This window comes from Colossoma macropomum, unplaced genomic scaffold (assembly GCF_904425465.1).
Source record: "Colossoma macropomum unplaced genomic scaffold, Colossoma_macropomum, whole genome shotgun sequence".
NCBI lineage: Eukaryota > Metazoa > Chordata > Actinopteri > Characiformes > Serrasalmidae > Colossoma > Colossoma macropomum.
The window spans coordinates 1,928,215-1,948,372 of NW_023494894.1; the positions used below are offsets into that span (position 1 = coordinate 1,928,215).

General features: G+C 37.1%; 1 protein-coding gene across 1 annotated transcript in view; it reads left to right on the plus strand.

Annotated features, from left to right (window-relative positions):
• Nucleotides 1-20,158, plus strand: part of gnal (guanine nucleotide binding protein (G protein), alpha activating activity polypeptide, olfactory type) — a 58,367-nt gene that overhangs the window by 16,635 nt on the left and 21,574 nt on the right. Inside the window, exon 5 of the mRNA XM_036560666.1 lies at nucleotides 8,717-8,814. Coding sequence (XP_036416559.1) covers nucleotides 8,717-8,814 — 98 coding nt within the window. The remainder of the gene's footprint in view (nucleotides 1-8,716; nucleotides 8,815-20,158) is intronic.

Below are 20,158 nucleotides of genomic sequence, written 5' to 3' on the forward strand. Positions count from 1 at the left end.
TATGGATCAATAGAAATAGGCCAGAATGACTTGGAATTAAGTCTTGCTACTTTGACTTACATTTCCTGCTTAAGCCAGCACACCACACTATACTACTACGTAGCGTTGGAGGTAAAGTTGTACAAAGTAATGTGTTACAGTAATGTGATTACTTTTTTCATAACAAAGTAACGTAATAAATTACAGTTTAAAGCCTTTTAATCACATTACAGTTACTTACAGTGACTTAATAGCAATTATATTACTCAGATGTCTCCAATGGAGGAATCTTTGTTATGCGCATTGCATTTGAGACATAAATTTCCTCTATATAGATTGTCTGTGCCTGTCCTTGTATGTAATTTGCTTGTGCATATGCTACATATGACAGCTGACTGTGCAACTTTGATTATGAATGTGATCACTTCAGTGCGAGCTGTAAACCATTCATAAAAAACCAGCATCAACCATTCATAATTTTAATCATCATAACAGGCTATGTGTTGTTTAAAGGCAAGTATGGCTACAATACAATATGTATCACAATACAAGCATCACAATTCAATATGAAACAATGATAAAACACATAAAACATGCAACAGACCTTTTTTTTAGGTTAATGTTTGCCTTAAAATTTATTCTGAAAACTACCTCAACTTTTTTGGATCACCTAAAATTTTAAGCTTACATACATTGTTAAGGTCATTTAAAGGTGCTTCTCAGAGCAGAGGCAGAGGAGTGAACTTTCTGTACCTTCAATCCCAAAATCAGCAGCAGTGTGACAGTCTGTGGCTGTAAAACTATCAGTGAACAATTAAATGTTCACTTACATGTGCCACATGTAATCACAAGCAGCACAGTATCATCATCCTTTTATATTTTTACAGCGCTACAACACAAAACGCTAACCACAGAAAGTTAAAAACGAATAACTCATTACAACTGTGAACAAAACCACATCTGTGAAAGTGAAAATAACTTGGATACATACCTAACAAGGATCATACGGACCTTAACAACAGTTAGTAAAATGATACTCAGCAACAGACAGTAAACTAATGAATAAACTTCCTGCTGAGCGTGCAGCTCTCAGAAGGTACTGGAGACTGGACTGGAGCAGAGATTTTGTCTTTCTCCAGATTTTTATACAAATAATAATAAATAACCTCTTAGTATTGGAACATGTTTACCACATGCTGGATGCTGTATAATGTCACATTCTCAGACCTGGATGCAGATTCTGTTTCACTCTATTACTGCGACTGTAATAGTAAATTTATAAATATCGGTACAGCCATCACTGTATCCATGCGTGTATTGCCACAAGCTTGCCCATAATATATTACTGTATTGATATTTTTAACACAGCCCTAGGGAATGCCTTTTAAATGATGTTTACTGTCACTGGCTATTTCTTTCTAAATTACTAAGAAGGACTGTTGGGTTTTCCCTTGTACTTTCCAGTTGGTACAGATTTGTATGGGCTTTAGAGAGTAACACTAAAGTAAAATAATGAGTAATGACTTTTTTCCCCAAGAAGTAAAGTAATCCTGTTTCAGCTTGTGAAAAGTAATTAGTAATTTGTAGTGGATTACTTTTGCATAACTACCCAACACTACCAATAAGTGTCCTTGAGTAAGACTACTAACGCTACATTTGTCAACCTCTGCACCATGATTAAACTGTAAATTGCTCTGAATAGAAGCATTCAGCAACTTTAAATTGTCACAAACCAACAATTTTTGATTGGTTAGGATGCTGACAGCACACAGTAAATCATTAATTTGCATGTTGCAGACGTTTGCAGTATCAATATGAGTGCATTACAATAAGGATTAACAAATGATGTTCTGCAGCCATAATGTGTATTCTACAGCTGGCTGTGCCTCTGCTGTTTTGTTTTCTTTACACCCTGGAGGTGTATGGTTAACCAACAGTAAAGCACGCCTTGTTGCGCATTGTGTACACCTTGCTTGCATGTTTATTCTTCTGATCACATGGATGCCACAAATGGAGTAACTTTGCAAATTTGGACCAGTTCCTTCAAGTTATTTGTAACCATATGTGTGCTGTTGTATCTCAAACCTGTCAGCCAACCCGTCTCAAGTTTTTCCATTTGACAGAAACCTGGACCTATATTTATCAAACTTCTCAGAATAAGAATGCTGATCTGGGTTGCCTTTTACATAACACTGAGTCAAATCAGACGAACTGATGGAACCTGATCTCAGATCAGTATTCTTGAAGGGATAGTTTTTTCTACATTTCTGCATAATTTAATCATCAGGATGCAAACAAAGTCTTTTAGAGTAGTTTGATGGGAAATGCTTACAGCTGTGCTGACAGGAACCAGATATCTGAAGCCGTTAGTGCCTCACAGAAAGTTGTTACATGAAATGGTTAAGAATACGCTGCCTGTTGCCTGAGACATTGTGATAGTGATATATGATAGTTTTTTTTTTTTTGTTGTTAATACAGTGATGGTGAAGAGGTACAAGCAGGGCATCACTCACTCAAAAAGTGCTAAGCTATCACTGGAGGGGTACCCTTCATGTCACTGGGATGGTACCCTAAAAGGCAGGTTTACTGTACCTTTAGTTAGGGAACATAATTGTACCTTATTCAGTTGCAGTTAGATAATTTTTTAAGTTGCAAGTCCATTTACCTTTTCTTGACTCCAGACTTTTTCCTTTTAAGGTAAACAGTAGGACCTTAAAGGCCCTTTCAGGTTGTGTTTACATTGTTTGTATCTCGTGGGACAAAAAAATGTATCTGCACAGTACCCTTACTTAGGAATGGTCAGTATGACAAAATTTATCATTATCGTGATAACTTATGTCAGAATATCAGTCCTGATTAATTGAATTTAGTGCAGTGCGTTATGTAAAATGTTGAATACAAGTCATTGTGTTTATAGTTTTTGATAGTAATTTTAAATGTGACACTGCATTGTCTGCTACAAATTATCGGATATCAAACAATAAATATCACGCCGTGGAAAGTTCTTGAAATATTGTGATATTACGTTTTTGCCATATTGTCCACCTCTGCACTTAATTTCTGACAGTTTAAAGCAAAATAATACCCAAACAAATCATATTTATCTTAGGTTTTTCATATTTTACTATTATCAACATTACTTATAAAAACTAAGAAGTTTTGTAGACTCACTGGTGGTTTTGAAGAGTAAATAAAATGGCTGTATTGGTGTTGCAGACATTGCAACCTCAGATTCCTATCACCACACCTATTCTGAGTTTATACATTTTCCTAAAATGCACCATTTCAAACCACTCTACATGACTCTTTGTAAATCTCAACAACTGAACCATGCTGAAATTGTGAAACATTTTTTGGAATTTCCTGGAGCAATCTGAGATGCTTGATAATTATACTGAACAATAACAAAACCATGGACCTTTCAAAACCAGAAAGCCTTTAAAAAGGATATAAAACACTGTTTTGCAATAAAAACAATAGAATGGGTGTATCAGGCTCTGTTTCTTGCTGTTTGAAAGTCCACTAGCAGAATTTCAAATCTATATTATTGTGATTCCAGCTGCCAGCCAGTCATTGCAGATTAAGAAGGTAAATATTAATCTATGATTTGTTTTAATCATTATGTAAGCAAGTTGAAGTAATAGTGACAGCCCTGCTGAACTACTGTTGTACATTGACTTGAACTTCTTTTCACTGGTGATTGTTGATGTATCTTAGCCATACTTATCTCCGTGCTGTAAGAATAAGATTTGGCTTAGAGTGTGTAAGCAGATCTAACAGAGTCTACAGTAAAGAAGTTAGACTAATGTGATTAGCCATAGCTTTGCTTAGCTTTAGTGTAGCACTTTGGCAATTAGCACAAAGAGGTTTAAGGCCTATATCTGACGTTGGAGGCTCAGTACGAGTTACATGGCAGGGTGATCATTTAGAAGAATTTCTTACTCACTGCTGAAGAGCAATTTGAATTCATATTGTGGGCAATATGATGACATGTTATTGTTAGCATTATAAATACTGATACGTTTCTGGGTGTATCATATGTTTTGCAGTTTTGTCTCCAAATAGACAATCTTTTCTCTTAACACCACACACAGTGGTTTTGACGCATTGGCATCCCCAAAGGCGATTCATATTTTATGTTACCATCATATTTTCAATAGAATAATGCTTTTCTTCTTGGTATCTTTTTTTGTTCTTGTAACTCCTCCCTACTCACTGCTGTATTGTTGCAGCCCTGTATCAAATAATCCACAGCCTGGTACTGATTCATGGCCAGTGGTGGAGCAATGAAAAAAAGATTTAGACTGGTTATAGAAAGCCTGTAAACAACAACAACCAGCATATAGTAACTGCCTGTACAGTAACAAACAGCTAACTTAGAAAGGTCAGAAAAAGTAAATATTATGATACATATCATAAATTGTCAAAATGCTTTCAGTGTATGTTTGTGCCATATTGCCCACCCTTAGTTTGAACATTTGAGTGGCGGAAGCAACTGAATTTGAATGTGTTTGTCCTCTTGCATATTTCAACGCAAATTAGTAGTCTGTTTTGAATTGGATGAAGGATTTGTGTTTAGATTTAATTAAATGTTTGGCTATAATGTATTTACTTTCAAAGTTAGTCCACACAGTTACAGTGTAGATCACATGTATGCATTGTTCATGCAGCTTGGTGTCAATATGGGGCTTCAGTATGATCCTGAACAACCTTGTCTTGCCCCGTGTGTGCGAGTGTGTACATGTGTAAGTATATCTGTATCTGTATGTGTGTTAAGGTGTGTCAGAGTGTGTGTTGGATCCCTGGGCTCTCTTGGTGGAGTTCATAGTGGAGACAGTACAGCGGGGCATGTGGGAGGCCCAAAGCAACACCGGCTGTCATTAGGCCAGTCTCTGATGCGCCCTGGTGGCCCTACTTACCTCTCTCCTAATGACTCTTTTGCCTTCTCCACTTGCTAATGAAGGCCTCAGGTAGAGAGCGGCTCTGTTGAATGAAAGGCCACTAATGGTCGTTAAGGTTTGTTTTCATGTTTTCCTTTTGTTTGGGCTCCCCAGACACCTCGACTTGTCACGCCGAGTTTTCCAACGGGATTGCCTCATCTCTTGCTGTGCTGGAGTGTGCGAGAGGAGCAGGGAGCACTGCTCTAAGCCACCTCGCTGTACCTGGGCAAACAAAAACCACCCTCGCTGCCACTAGCGTTGTTTTTTTTTCACCAAGCTGGTTACTCAAACCAAGGCTGGGTCACATTCTCTGAAGGAAGTTCACTGAATTGGACTTTCAATGTGAGGACTGTATCAGCTTGAGGAAATGGGAGATTAGCTATGAAATACATGATCATCCATGCACCAACCCTAAAAACCTTGTGATAGTAGTATGGATTCACTGTCATAGCCACAATAACTAAAATGAAAACCAATGTAAGGGTAAATATTTCTGCTATGTTGTGAATGGCACCTGTAGTTTAGCACTAGGAGTTATGAGGCCAATGTAGCTAGCAAATGGACAAAAGTGTGTCATATTGCTAAGAACAGTAGTAGCAGTCATTTTGAAGTCTGAATTGTGTAGATAACAGTATGTAATACCACATAGGCAAGATTACTTTACAATATGACACAATTTGAGATAATTATGGGAATGATTTAAGCAGTTTGCCTGTTAGCTAAATTATCCTTGTATCCCCAGTTACAAAACCGAAGATACCCCAAGACACCAAACATGACTACATTTGGGGCAAAGGAAAAATATGTAAAGTAGATTTTTTGCAAAAAATATTCCTTTAATTATGGTAACTCACTATGTATTTGGCATCCTTAGCTCATAATGTAATTGATGCATCCGTTGGGCTAGTATGTTCATACAATAGGACAGTGAAATATTATGTTTCTGTGACCATGCGAAAATGCTAATAGAGCTGTGAGATTGATGCCCTCTGACCAGGAAGTCCACCAGGCAGACTAAGTGTGATTTGAATATGGAGAAATTTCAGCCACTCAGTGGTGGGGGCCAGCAAACCTTGCGTGATATCAGTGGCACAACGGGGAAATAAGGACTGCAGTATTTTTATAAGGACTGAAGCAACTCGAGAGCTTGGCAAAAGGTGTGAAATAGATGATTCCCATTGAGATCACAGATCCGACTGGAAAGAATGTTTGTGGTATAAGCAGAAAGATGGACAGTTTGACAGACATAAGAAAGTACAGTTCAAAAAAGTCCTTATTATTTTCTAGTCAAAACAGCAATTAGGCACAAATTATTCGTTTTTCAGTATCATGAAAAAAACAGAAGACATCTATTCAACAGAAGCCTCAACAAGTAAATCTAAATCTAAAAATGTTCAGGTGTCCACCCTTTTACAGTGTTTTTGGGAGACTTGCTTTCAGTTTCTCAAAGAAAAGTGCAAGTACATTTTTCCTAAGTTTGAAGTTGGTTGCATTTTGTTCTGCTTTTGATCCAAATAATCCTGAACACATTCTAAGATGCTGAGGTCTGGACTCTGGGGTGGCCGGTCCATTGTTCTGATAACACCAGCAGCTTTTTGTTTGATTTGCAATTTTTTTTGTCTCAGTAACAACTTCTTGACAGCTACAAATCCTTCCACATTCTACACATCCCCATAACGTTGAGTTGCCTTCTCATCATGGGAGCATGGACAGAAACACCTGTGGATTTTTTCAGATTAAAGCAAGAGTGGAGATTTTTTCCTCTCTCTCAAAGATGAAAGATTCAAGTTCTGTTCATCTGCTGGTGACAGTTTTGGTTGTTAGGAAACATTTGAACGTTTTTTTTTCTGTTTATTTTTCTTTTGACTTTCCCCTTCCTTATGCAAGTGCATTATCTTATATCTAATCTTATATCTATCTAAAAATTCATAACGTACTTAATGGCTGCTTTTGTCTGGAAATAAATAAAGGGCAGACTCTGACTTTTACACAGTACTGTCGTTATGTTTATATTTAATAGAATAGTTACATTTTCCAAGTAAGGAGCATTAAGATGTCTATAATTTAGTTGAATCCAAATTATTACTTATTCATTTATTGCAAGAGTACTAATCTTGGATCAGTTTTTGCCTTCGCTAACTTAATAAATAACCCTTTACAGACAGTTAATTGCAGAAAAAGCTTATCTTTTCCTATAAGATGCTTGATTTATATGAGCTCTGGCCTGCTGTCCTTCTTACAATTGTAATAGATCGTAGAGACTGCATTTTAGAGCATGAAGGGTTGCGAAGTGTGGTGATGCTTCTTTTTTTCGCGGGCCATGGTGCATTCTCTCGTTGGTTTGTTTTGCGTCTCTGTAGCCATTTGTTTTGCTGTATTGTGGTGATTATATGATGGAACCTCACTGGGGGCCTAATTACCGTATAGCTGTCTCTACTCTCCAAGGAAGAGGTAGGGAAAAACAAGTCTCTTTCTGAGAAAGACCCCCCTCCTCTCTCCTCTCCTCCCTCATTCCCTGTCTTCCTACTTACTTGTCTCCCTTGTGGTACTCTGCTGGGGGCAGTTGGAGGGGAGAAGTTTACGGGCGAGTTTTGTTTGAATGATGGGCAAAATGCATCACCTCTCATAGCCTATGTTTTTTTGTTTTGTTTTTTTTAAGTTAGCTGGCCGTTCCGGAAGTTGGACGTTCATCTCGGTGGATAATTCTGTTTCAACAATTCTTAATATTTATTCTGCGTTAATTAGAATAACTGATTATAAGCCTAAAATAGGTATAACACCCTCTTGGCATTTGCATTCCAAAAAATTAATTGTATGAAATATCATTGTATGAGCAGTTGAAGTTATTGTATAAGTATTTTCAGTTTGTAAGTCGCACAATCCTTTTGGTTCATAAAAATCACCATATCAGAATCAGTTCAGTAGGATTTGACGAATGTTTATTGCTCTCATAGTGATGTATTAATTATTAGCCCATGCTCTGGATAAACGGACATGCTTGTGGAGTTTACCGCTAGATAAATTTCCAGCAAATTGCAGTGATGACATAATGTTTATCTTCACATCAAAGCTTCTGAGCTTGTGTAATATGATCTGTTATCATCAATATTCATACTTTAATGTAATAAAAATTTTAGTGTCCACATTGCTAAAGACAAACATGCACTGAACTCTTACAGCTTTACGCTGAAACAGGCATGAACATATCAATCATTGCCATTCGCTCAAAATGTTCATATGGCATCACATCCGTGGCCTAAACGCTTTGATTTGTGCGGGGGCAGTTCCTCTCTTCCTCTCTTGGAGCCCTTGTTGGTACTTTCACTCGGCAAATGAATCAGACAGAGAGAAAGGAGACCTCATGCTAATTCACAAGTCTGATGAATAATCATAAACATGTATTTTACATGTGAATCAGGTGGAGTCCTACTAATTGAAAGTGGTGAAAGAGCATCTCAGTAATCAGTGCTAAAGTCCCTGTGTCCACAACCTTAACCTTTCTTTCCTCCATCTTACCAACTATATGGGCTGATAGAGTCCAGATGAAGGCTGTTTGTGTTAGCGTGACACTACTAGACAAAAGCTATATAAAATTTCTTATTATTATTATCACTGTTGTCAAAGAATAATACTCTGTTGTTGGTTGTCTCGATTCAAACTGTTACTTTTTCTTGGATTTTTTCAGTTTTGTATCCCAGAAATGTGTTTGCAACTAAAAATGAAGTAGTAGAACTAAGAAAAGACAATGGGCAGCTCCTGATTTTTCCTGATTTTCTTGGTTTCTGCTTTTTTAACAGGAGTTTTTCGAGCATGCCAAACAGCTTTGGGATGATGAGGGCGTGAAGGCCTGCTTTGAACGCTCCAACGAGTACCAGCTCATCGACTGTGCACAATAGTGAGTACTCCTTTCTCCTCTGTGAAAAAGTAGCATATACTGCGTATTACTGTGATTAAATAAAAAGTGAACATTTTTTCACGTTCTGCTTGGGTTTGCTGTGATCACCCACAAACTTTCCAGCAAATCTGTTGAGGGGCTGTAATAGTCAACAGATCAGCAACATGTCATTCTTATGTGAAGTATATACTAAATGTGAAGTTAATAAAGTGGAGTATAATAGCAGTTCTAAAGGGTGAAATGGGAGATACCCTTGCAACATTAATGGGAGGTATTACTGCACCATTATTCAAACATTTTTAGGGGTATAAAAATACAACAGCCTGAGACTGTACCATACCGAGTGTGTACCATACTGAGAGTGTACCATAGTTGTTGAATTTTCTTTTTAGCAGCTGTAAAACCAGCAAACAGTAATCTGTGTTGATTGAGTGTTAAACCCAAATTATCATTTAGAAGGCACAGGCACATGCCTGTGAAATATGAGATTTCATAAAGCCTTGAATCCTTTCCTGAAGAGTAATAATTGAATAGAATCAGTGTGAGGTTAGAGATTTACACCCATAGTAAATTGCGCTCTGTAGCGAAGTTGTACCAAGTTGAATTATTGCATTGCAGTAAGATTCTTGCTTACTGATTCTGCTTTCTGAACTCCATTCTTGGGGATCCCCTGGCCTGCACACTTTAGGTCCTTTTTCCCTGGCTCTGGCACACTTAGCTTAATGATTAGCATGTGTGGTGAATGCGAGAAAGTGAAAGATGCCATGTGTTCTTGTAATTTGAACCCTTTAAGTTTGACACAAAAATGTGGGTATTTTTGCCATTTTATCCACTCTTTTCCGTTAATAATGTGATATCTGAATACTATTGTTTCGTTTGTTTATATGTATAGAAAATGATCTTTACATTTTTAAGATTTTTAGTCAGTTTGTGTCACAAACTACCTTATTCAATAAGAAAATGGCTGAATGGGAATGTAAGTCACATCAGTTGCGCTTTATTGTTATTCTGATTGAACAAATCTTACTGTTCTGAATGTGCTTGCATGCTCGCTTGGATAAAAACACAGTACAATAAAGAAAGCCTTGTGCATATTTCATATATTAAGAGAAAACATGGTAGTGCATGGAAAACTGTGGTTCTACACACTGAGTACTGTTTTCAGCAGGAATGTGCATGCCTCAGAAGTTCGGAAGATTTAAATGAGTGGCTTTGTTTTTTGTGGGGCCTGGTAACTTTTACCTACATTTTATATGTATAAAAGGTGCAGTATGTTTTCATTTTCTTTTCATTTTTGTCATTGTTAGTATAAAAAATCATAGTATTTTTTTGTTATACTTAAAACAGCACTGTTTCTTTATTCAAGAATTGTGTACAAAATACTGAAATCTTTGTTTAATACAGACGTGTATTATACATATTCTCTTGCGGTCTACAAAATTAGGCTGAATTACAAATTGCGTAAAACCACAGACAAATTTCCTATGTGTTTAGCTTTACTAGAGGTGATGAAATAGAGCTTGAACGAAGAGAACCTCTGGCCTGCGCACTCTTTTTTTTTCCCTCTAGCTCTAGAACACTTGATGATTAGCTTAATGATTAGCAGGTGTGATGAATGAGGGAAAGTGAAAGATTTGCTCTTTGGACAGACTTAGGTGCTTCAAAATAGCGGCCCAGTCCATGAGAACGCTTTCATTTTCTTTACACTTCTGTGTAAAGTGCTCTCTGAGTGCCCTTTTGTACCTCTCTTCCTTTCTCTGCCATTCTGGCCTTCTTCTGTTTGACCACTTCTTTTTTTTCTCAATTAGCCATACACCCTCTCTTTGTGTCCGTCAGTTTGTCCTTCCCGTTTCAATCCCTTCCTCTCTTGCCCTCCCTCCTTCACTCCACTCTATCGCTTCCTTTGACTTTCTCCCCGCTTCCCTTTCTGCTCTGTTTTGGTCTGGTCGTGTTTAGTGTGCGGTTTTGGTTTTCCTCCGCACGTGTCCCTCCATGCTCTTTAACAGGCAGGAGTGAAGCAGGCCATGCTGTAGCGCTGGAGAAGGAGAATAGTGTGCTTTTAGGCGTGGTGTCACTCTAGGCGCGGAGACTGAGGTAATTGTTGTATCATAGGCTGATGTCCCTGAGGATCAGTTACCTGCGCTCACAGGAGAGTCAGTATCACACCTAGTAAAACACCTTATCTCATTAGGATCAGGTTGCTTAATGAGTAATGCACGCATGTTTTACCACAAATATGTTTTTTGTGTCAGCTTATTGTAATTACAGACTAGCATTTTTTCACTTCCTCTGACACACTTTGGAAGACGTTATCAAGCACTTTGTGTGCTTCCGTTTGACATGTACTTTTAAATTTAAAAACACTTTCAGCTGCTTTTTTTTTAAATGTATAACAAAGGCATGATGTTTACTTCTATATTTTTATGTTACTTCTTTTTTATCTTTTTTAATCTAGTGAAAAGTCTTGTCATAATAATACTAACTGTTATTTTATTCAGTACTAACTTATACAATGTACATTGAAATACTGTTAAAGTTTCTAGTTTCTTCAGGAACACCAAATAGTTATTAAATGATAGTATTTTTGATAAGTTATCTATCTGAGATTTTATCACCACTTTATAAATATGAGGAATTCTGGATGGTCATTTTATAAGTAGATTATTCTCAATGTTTTACAGCTTTTTCAGTCATTATGGGATCATCTACAGCTATGTGTGTAATTCTGGTCACTATTTGGCTCTAAAGTTTTACCTAAAAAAGTTATGTACCATGCAGATGAAATACATTTCCACTAGAACATTTAGACTAAACTGCAAACAAACTGTGCAAATCAGGTCAAAACCACAGGTTTCCTCTGTTTAGCTTTACTAGAGCTGCTGAAATAGGGGTCAAACCCAAAAAATACGTTTTGTTAGGTAACCTGCGCACCATCTTCAAGAAAGTAAATTTCAAGCCCAGGTCTGCACACCCTGATTAAACAGGACAGGAAACTAAGAATAGAGTAAATAACACTGGATGTTAAGCATAGAGTAAAAGGCATAAATCAGGAATATAACCCAAAGACAGTTGCAAAGTGTTTGGGTATCATATCATGTCCTCTTGGCTGGAAAATCAAGAAATGAAATCCACAATGTATGACCTAAACTTTTCCTAAGAGACACACTGACTAAACAAGAAGTTTGAGTGTGAGAAAAGTAGATAGAAAAAGTAGAGAGAAATTGCTTTGAGGTCAGCTGTAGAGTTCTGTGGCTAACTGTGGAGGAAAAACACATCCGGCAGTAATAACACGGCAACCTCGAAATGTTTTTTTGCATCTCATTTCCCAAATTGATTGGAAAAAGTTCATTTGCCTTTGCAGTATATGTGCAACATAAACAAATAAAACTAGCAAATTTGGTTTAGACCATACATGCGTTAACAATATTTTACATTTTGCTGCGAGATTGCATTTGTGCTTCTTAAGCAAGAAATAATCAGGTGGAAATCCATATCACTGTAGCTATTCAAACAGTGCTATGGAGAGTATCTAGATGCTGGCTCCAAATGGAAGATATGTGCTCTGTGAAAGAGGTTAGCAAAGTTTTTGTTGATGTGGGAAACACCTTATCGTTACTGTCGTAACAAAACTTTATATCTTTAAAATGGTAATTTAATGGATGTGAAAAATGAACCTAACAATGTGCAAGTCAAAGACCAGTTGTATTGGTTCATTGATCATAAAATGTTTACATAATGTAAACTTACATTTTTTAATAAAAATAAAGTAAAGGGCACTATTTTATATTATATTTAAAATTACTATTTCTGTGTGTATTTGATCATTGCACATTAGGTACACAAGAGGGCAACGACAGTGATGAATGTAATATATGTAATGTATTAAACTACTTGATTTAGATGTGTACATCATCATATAATACATTATATTGACAATTTTGTCTTTCAGTTTACTTAGTTGACAGTAGCTGTGTTGGTGTAATGTATGTTGTTCATGTTGAAATGAAGTACACATTGAGGTACACACACTCACCTCACTGAAGAGGCCTAAACTAGAGGTGGTCGATATGGCAAAAGTATGATTTCACATTACTTAAAGACATTTTCATGATACATGACATGTATCATGGTCTTTGGACTCATAGACATTTAGAAACTGTCATCAAATAATGATTTTTACTCAACATTTCACACACTGCGCTGGACTAAATATGCTTTCCTTGTAATGAAACATGTAGTTGGTCAGCGTTCTTTAAGTACTGATGATATCCATAATATGCTCAGGAAAGCATATTGTCTTTTATGACAACAAAATGTATCGCAATAGCAATAAAATATCATCATATTGCCCACCTCTAGCACAGCCACTGACGACTGCTGAAGTCAATGTGAATCGGGAATTTTTTCCTTCCATGTTGTTATGTACTTCCAAGAGAAACATAGTATCAGGAAGGGTCTCTGAGCTAGCAGAACGTTTTGATGATAGGTGAGGGTGGCTGGTGTGGGAAGTGAAACATGATATTATTAGTTTGTATTATTCTTTCCACACTATCAGAAAGAAAGTACTAAACTGTCACTGAGATGGTACCCCTCTTGTCACTTTACCTTTAGTATTAAAGGTGTACAGCTGGACCTTAAAACCTCTGTTTTACGTACCTTGAAGGGTAAATTTACATTGTTTGTACCTTGATGTACCTGCACAGTCCCTTTTTTTCCTGACAGTGCACCCGCTGGTGCTTGGTGACATAATCGAAAATCAGAAGATGTTTTAGAGGTGGGCAAAAGTCATTATTTTGATGGAAGATAACAGGAAAACAAGAATTTTGTCTTTTAAATGGTATGACATGATAACTCATACTTAATATGACCAGGGACATGAACTAACACAGGAAAAAAGATGAGGGGGGGAGAATAACAAAAGCTGACACACTTCTGTGTGTATTTGATCTAAGCGAGTTTGTGCAGTGTCGATTACTTCCTTATCTGTAACTCAGTTACTGTCACTTTGCCTACAGCACTCACACACACACACACACACACACACTGACCATGAGACGTGCACAGGCTGTCCTCTCCTAATCTATGACACGGCGCTGAAGCGTGCAGATTGTGTTTTTTTGTGATGTGTGACGTCAGTTAAACGTCATACCTCATTTCTCCCAGGAAGCTCCACATTATGAGCATATAACTTGGAACACACACACACACAGTATGCACAAGTGTGGATACACGCATACAATCACAAACATGCTCATCCACACACTGCTGCATGGACGGAAACACAACAGGGTGTTTGAAAATGTTGGCTGGAGTGTAGCCAGCATATACAGTGCAAAAGTCAGAGACCTCCCTTCATTTATGTGATTTCCAGTCTAAACAGGCATGAAGTATTTATTTTTCAGGAGATATTTCTGAAGAGATTAGGTGTAAGATAATCAACTTGCATAAGGAAGGTGAATCAAAGGCAGAGACAAAATGTGGAAAAAACAGAAGTTTCCAAAAATCACCCAAAGGTATAGAGAAATTTTGACTTCTAACAACCATGTAAGACCTGGTAGATGACCAAAATTGTCACCATCAGTACTTAAAGCTTTCATCTGTGAGAGACAGAAACCAAGCTTCATTCCTGTTTTAGATCTGAAAAAAATCACAGGTGTTACACTATGGGTCTGAAGGGATGTGTAGCTGTCAAGGAGCCATAACTGAGAAAAGGAAATATACAAAAAAGAAGGAAATCTAAAGATCACACAAAGAAGCTGCTGGTGTTTTTAGAACAATGGACTGATCACCACAGAGTCCAGACCTCGGCATAATTGAATGTACTTGGCATTACTTGAATTGTATGAGGCAGAAATTGCAACCAACTTCTAAAACTGAACTTTGGAGGTGTGGAAAAATGCTCTGTGATTCACTATATAATTAAATATATGTTTATATATATGTTAAATATATGTTTTCTGCCTTTTTCCTGATGCTGAAATGAATAACTTGTACCTAATGGCCATTTGACTGAAAATTAAATGAAGGGTGGTCTCTGACTTTTGCACATTCCCGACATAATGAAGTTGATTCTGTAACACATGCAATCCTGGACTTCTCCTTCCGAAATACAGAAGATGCGTTAGACGTCATTGGCCTGTTTGGTACTATTTGCGAGAGGTGATTCTGTTCCTAAGTCAGTTGAATTGTTTTTGGAACATTGTAACTAATAATTTTAAATAGGTACATGCTCTTAGAAATGCCTGTAGATTAACTGAATACAGAGGTGTTGATAACTTTAAGAAGTCAAGAATTCTTTAGCTGTACTATCTATAGAAATTACTTATATAATTATAGAATTGCTACAAAGTTAGTTACATAATGAAACCAGTGCGTCTGACTTTTTCCCTTGTTTTGATGGCAAAAATGTAATGCCATGCTTGTGCTATTAGCAGCAGTACCTAAAGGGTAATTGGGTATTTTTATGTATCTGTTTCTAATTCCTGTTGCCTTCTGCTCAATATCTGAGAGTAAGTTTCCAGTGCAGTTTTTAATAGTGATTGTTTCTCTAACTTACCATCACAGTGTCTAATTCTGGTGCCTGTTTTACCAGTAGATATGGTAATACTATCTCAGGCAGGTCAGCACTTCTGTGGTGTGTAGAGGTGATAGCTATTAGCTTTTCCACAGATCTATTGCATTTTGCTCTTTCAAAGGGTGGCTATGAGAAAATATCTATGAGCCAAACCAGACAGCGTTGGAGGACATGGTGATAATTTTAGCACTGGCCTTGTAGAACTTCACCAGGATGAGCTGGGTGATCTAGATTGTAGAGCCAGTCTTTGCCAGTGCTGCTACTGGATAGTTTACTGTTTTTCTTGATCTTACAGACCTGTTAATCAAAACCAGCTAATCACGTTTGGGCTTGAGAAAAACAGAATTTCACTTCAGGGTAGAAAGTATGTAACTGTGCCCCAGTTGTATACAGAACACTAATACTAATTTTGACTAGTCTTTGAGTGAACAGTACATAGTATATTCACATAGGCCAAAGTTTAGTATACTCCAGTGGTGAGCCATGATTAGAGATAGCCCTTAGTTTGTGCCAGAAACCTCATAACTCGGCCACTTTTACAGTGGTGCTCATTTCTGCTAGCCCCTAATGAGATTTCTAATTGTATGCAAGCACTAAGGTAATGCTGGTGTACATTTTTGACCATTCCAGACATGTGAAGCTTACAGCAAATGAAGATTTTTGTCTTTTAAATGGTTTAGTATGTTGAGGTCAGTTTTGATTTCAGGTTAACTTACTGCATGTACTTCATGAAAGATTTGTTGTTTTAACTTAAAATTAACTTGCATTTTTGAGTTCATTGAACATTAAAGAGTAAGTTAAATAATTCTTAAATTCATTTTTCACAGTTCAGTATTACAAAACAAATGGGATACTTGTCACTCTGTTCTGCTTTCTTTGTGATGGAGGAGATATCTACATCCTGTTAGAGCATTCTGGACATTCCCCAGGAATGTGAAGGAGTCACCCACACTGAATGCTGTGGCATTTATTTTACAAGCTGGTTGACGTTCGAGAACGCTTTCAGAAAGTATGTTAGATTTCAGACTACTGGCAAACGGAATTTCCCCACTGACTAATATATGAATACCAAAGTATTCAGACAAAATATTCCATTGTCTTTTTTCAAACAATTGCATGTACCTTGTTGATTAAATGCTCAGCTCTTTGTAATGTAACAAGTTGTAAACTAAGTAGCTGGCTCTTGAGGGCTGTAGCGATTACAGTGCTTGCTTCGTAACCGGGTTGTTTGTTCAGATCCCTCCCAGAGGGCCTGGTTACATCAGGTCTGATGTGCTCCAATAACACCTGCTAAAAGCTCGACTGCCCCTGGGAACACCTGTGGATGTGAAGGGAATGGAAGGAGAGCAGTGAAGGCTCACTAATAGACTTCACCAGCACAGTTTAGTTTTGCATCATGTAATGCTTTACATTTGGTTTGCAGCCATGACATTGCACGTTCAGATCTATGCAGCTGTCAGAATGTGCTGCTTTGATATGGCTCCATGGTAATCCTTGGATGTATTATTGTGTAAAATTCTACTTTAATTTTGTAAAACATTAAGCTGTTTCCAGCGCCTGCCACTGTTAGAAATAACCTTAACGTGACTCATTATTTTAGCAGATTTGTGCCTCAGAATCCATTACAAAGTTCGTGTGTACACTACCATAAAAAAGCATTTAATTTGAAGTTATTATTATTATTATTAGTAGTAGTAGTATTATTAGGTTGGCTTGGAAAAGCCAACTTACTGTTCTTGTAATCTTTTTCTTCTTATTATTATTCCATGCTCAATATATAAAATGTTTCTCATCCTGCAGTTTTCAAGCTAGAACAATGAAACTTCGTAGGACCTATACCCCGGTGAGGTTGCTTGTGCTTTTCTGAGTGATCCAACATACGGTTTTCATAAAACCCACGTTCAGAGATGATATTTTTCCTATAGGAAATGGCAGAATATTCAGGACATCCAAATGTAACTGCCACAAGTGATGTCCCAATGCACATCTCTCAGACAGACATGCATACACAGTACACCCAGACTCACACACTTACAGCCTAATGCACAGTAATAACAGCTCATATAATAGATTTAAGGTGGCAGTGAATTTTAAAATATCGGTCAATATAAGGTGGCAGTGAATGTAAGATGACAGTGGATTTATGGTATCAGTAAATTTAAAGTGGCAGTGGATTTAAGGTATCAGTAAAATTAAAGTGACAGTGAATTTAAGGTAGCAGTGGAATTAAGGAGGCATTTAATTTAAGGGGGCACATTTAAGGTAGCAAGAGATTTAAGGTATCAGTAAATTTAAGGTGTCAAGTGGAAGCAGTGGATTTAAGGTACCAATGTAGTTAATAGCGTAGCAACCACCTTGCAACATCTTAGCAACAACCTGGGACACCATAGCAAGCACCAAGCAACACCTTACCAACCACCTTAGACGGCGACTCTCAGGTAGATTTGATCTACTCATCAGACGCTTTTGGAGTTCATGCTCGCTCGAGTGCATGATGTCTTTAAAGCAACAGGGGGACCAAATACTAAGTGATTCTGAAGTTCATGTTAATAAAACGTTTTAGATTCTACCTCTCAAATTTTAGTGCCAATAACTTGTATTGAAAACAACTGTATTAAATTAGAAAAGCATGCAAAATAGATGCATTTTCACTCATGGTCTTCGACTTTTGGACCCTGCTGTATGCATGTAAGTTCACCTTTCCATAAAGATAAAATGCAACAATAATTATGAAGTACAACAATAATAATACTAAAACAAAAGTATTCAAATTTTTGTTTCTCTATCGTGTACAAGTAATATAATTACAAATTAAGAAGTTCATTTAATGTTTTCCTTGCAGCGATTCTCAACCCAACACTATTCAGGGCACTACTCTGTCAAGTCATAAGAGAAGGAAGAAATGAAAGAAATAAGTACAGTATTAAAATTTGCTTTACTATTTCAAGTTTCTATCATCTTTCCTGTTAACAGAGTGGTTAGTTTAAAGCTATATTGTAATGATATGTAATTGTTTACAGATTGGGTTGTTTTCAGTGTCCCTGTTTTAGGTGTGTTATCTGTAAAAAGTTGCACAGCCCAAATCTGTCTGTGTTTCCAATCAGACCTGGTTCGGTCATTAGCAGCTAAATGGCCAGGCCTGGAAAGAGCTTTAATTATCTTAGCTTGATTATCATTGAGACCTGGAAATAAACACTGCCAGATTATTCCAAGTTGCTGTGTCAAAGAGGATGTCCATATCAATATCGAACTGGCCCATACGCGCTCAATAGCCACCAAGTACAGGATATTTATGCACTCGCTCTCTCTTGCACGCGCACTCTCGCTTTCTCTTTTTCTCGCTCTCTTTTTTCTCTTTCTCCCCCTCTCCCTCTCTCTCTCTCTCCATTTTGTCTCGGCTTCTTTGTCTTTTACTTACACTGTATCTTATACTTTTTTTCTACCATTCTCTGCTGCTGTATGTATCTCTCTCTCTCTCTCTCTCTCTCTCTCTCTCTCTCTCTCTCAGGGCTAGGAATATGTGTCTGTGTTTGAATTGATCGAGGGCTATATTTGGCAGCACATTCCAGGCCATTGGAACATGCCGAGTACAAAGTCAAATGTGCCGTAATGCAATAGAAAAAGCACAGGAGCCTGGAGAACGCTTAACCGAGGGCTACGTTTGTACTCACCATATTCACGTTTGATATCGTCTCCAGCACTCAGCCCTTCTTATGGCTCCTTGGCTTCTTTATATAGATGTCCTGACTCACTAGTTTTGCCCCCTCGCATCAGCTCCCTTCATTAGCTTGACTAGCTTAAATGACTTCATATTTATAGGAATATTTACACTTTAGTTTATTTTGTGAAGGAAAACCCTTAAAAGTTAATGGTGTTGGCAAAAGTATAGTGTAGTATTGTTGATTTGTCGTTTCTTGCTCGTAGCTCACAAGCTGAGAAACTGTTGGAAGTAACTTTTAATTCATACCACATTTTTGTAAGTAAAAAGTATTTTATTATGATCTAAATTTAAAATTTATTGTTGTGCATATGGTCCCTTTTTGGAAAAAAGTAAATTTTTGCCATGTTTTGACATCAAAGCAGACTGCAAAATAAAGGAAGTACCAACCTGAACCTGTTGAAACAGAATGTAAATCATATGTAAATCTAATTCATTATGTAACTCACTATGTAATAAATACATAGTGAATACAAAATGAATTGAGGATTAAATTAACCAAAACAAACCATAACAAATTGTCTCTGAAACGGTAACGTTATAGGAGTAACGTAACGTTATAGAGTGCTAACATCATGTTAGAATCCTCATATGAATATTAGCAAATGTGTATTTACAAAATTCTTTTTATATAATGAACAAAGCAGTGATTCCAAACTTTTGAAAGGTTCTAACCCTTTGAATGCTAGTGCTGGTTCACATAACAAGCTTTTATTTCAAATAATTTTAGACGATTTCTGTTGATCCGTTGGTCATGAAATCTTCACATTATGTAAAGAGCAGCTAACATTTTCAAATGATGCAAAAGATAAAAACAGCGAAATAATTGCATTCCAAGAATTTAATGTGGCAGCGACAAAATAGGCAACAAAGTTCCAGATTTCTGAAAATGACCGTTGTTCAAAAGGATTCCAACTATGAATATTATGAAGTTTCTTTTTTCTTCTCTGAGCTCTGAAACTTACAAAAAGACTCAGCAGTACCAGGGCTGTGTTTCTGTTTTAATACGATCTTATGAGTGTTATATTTCTGTCGTCCTGAATGGTAGTGCG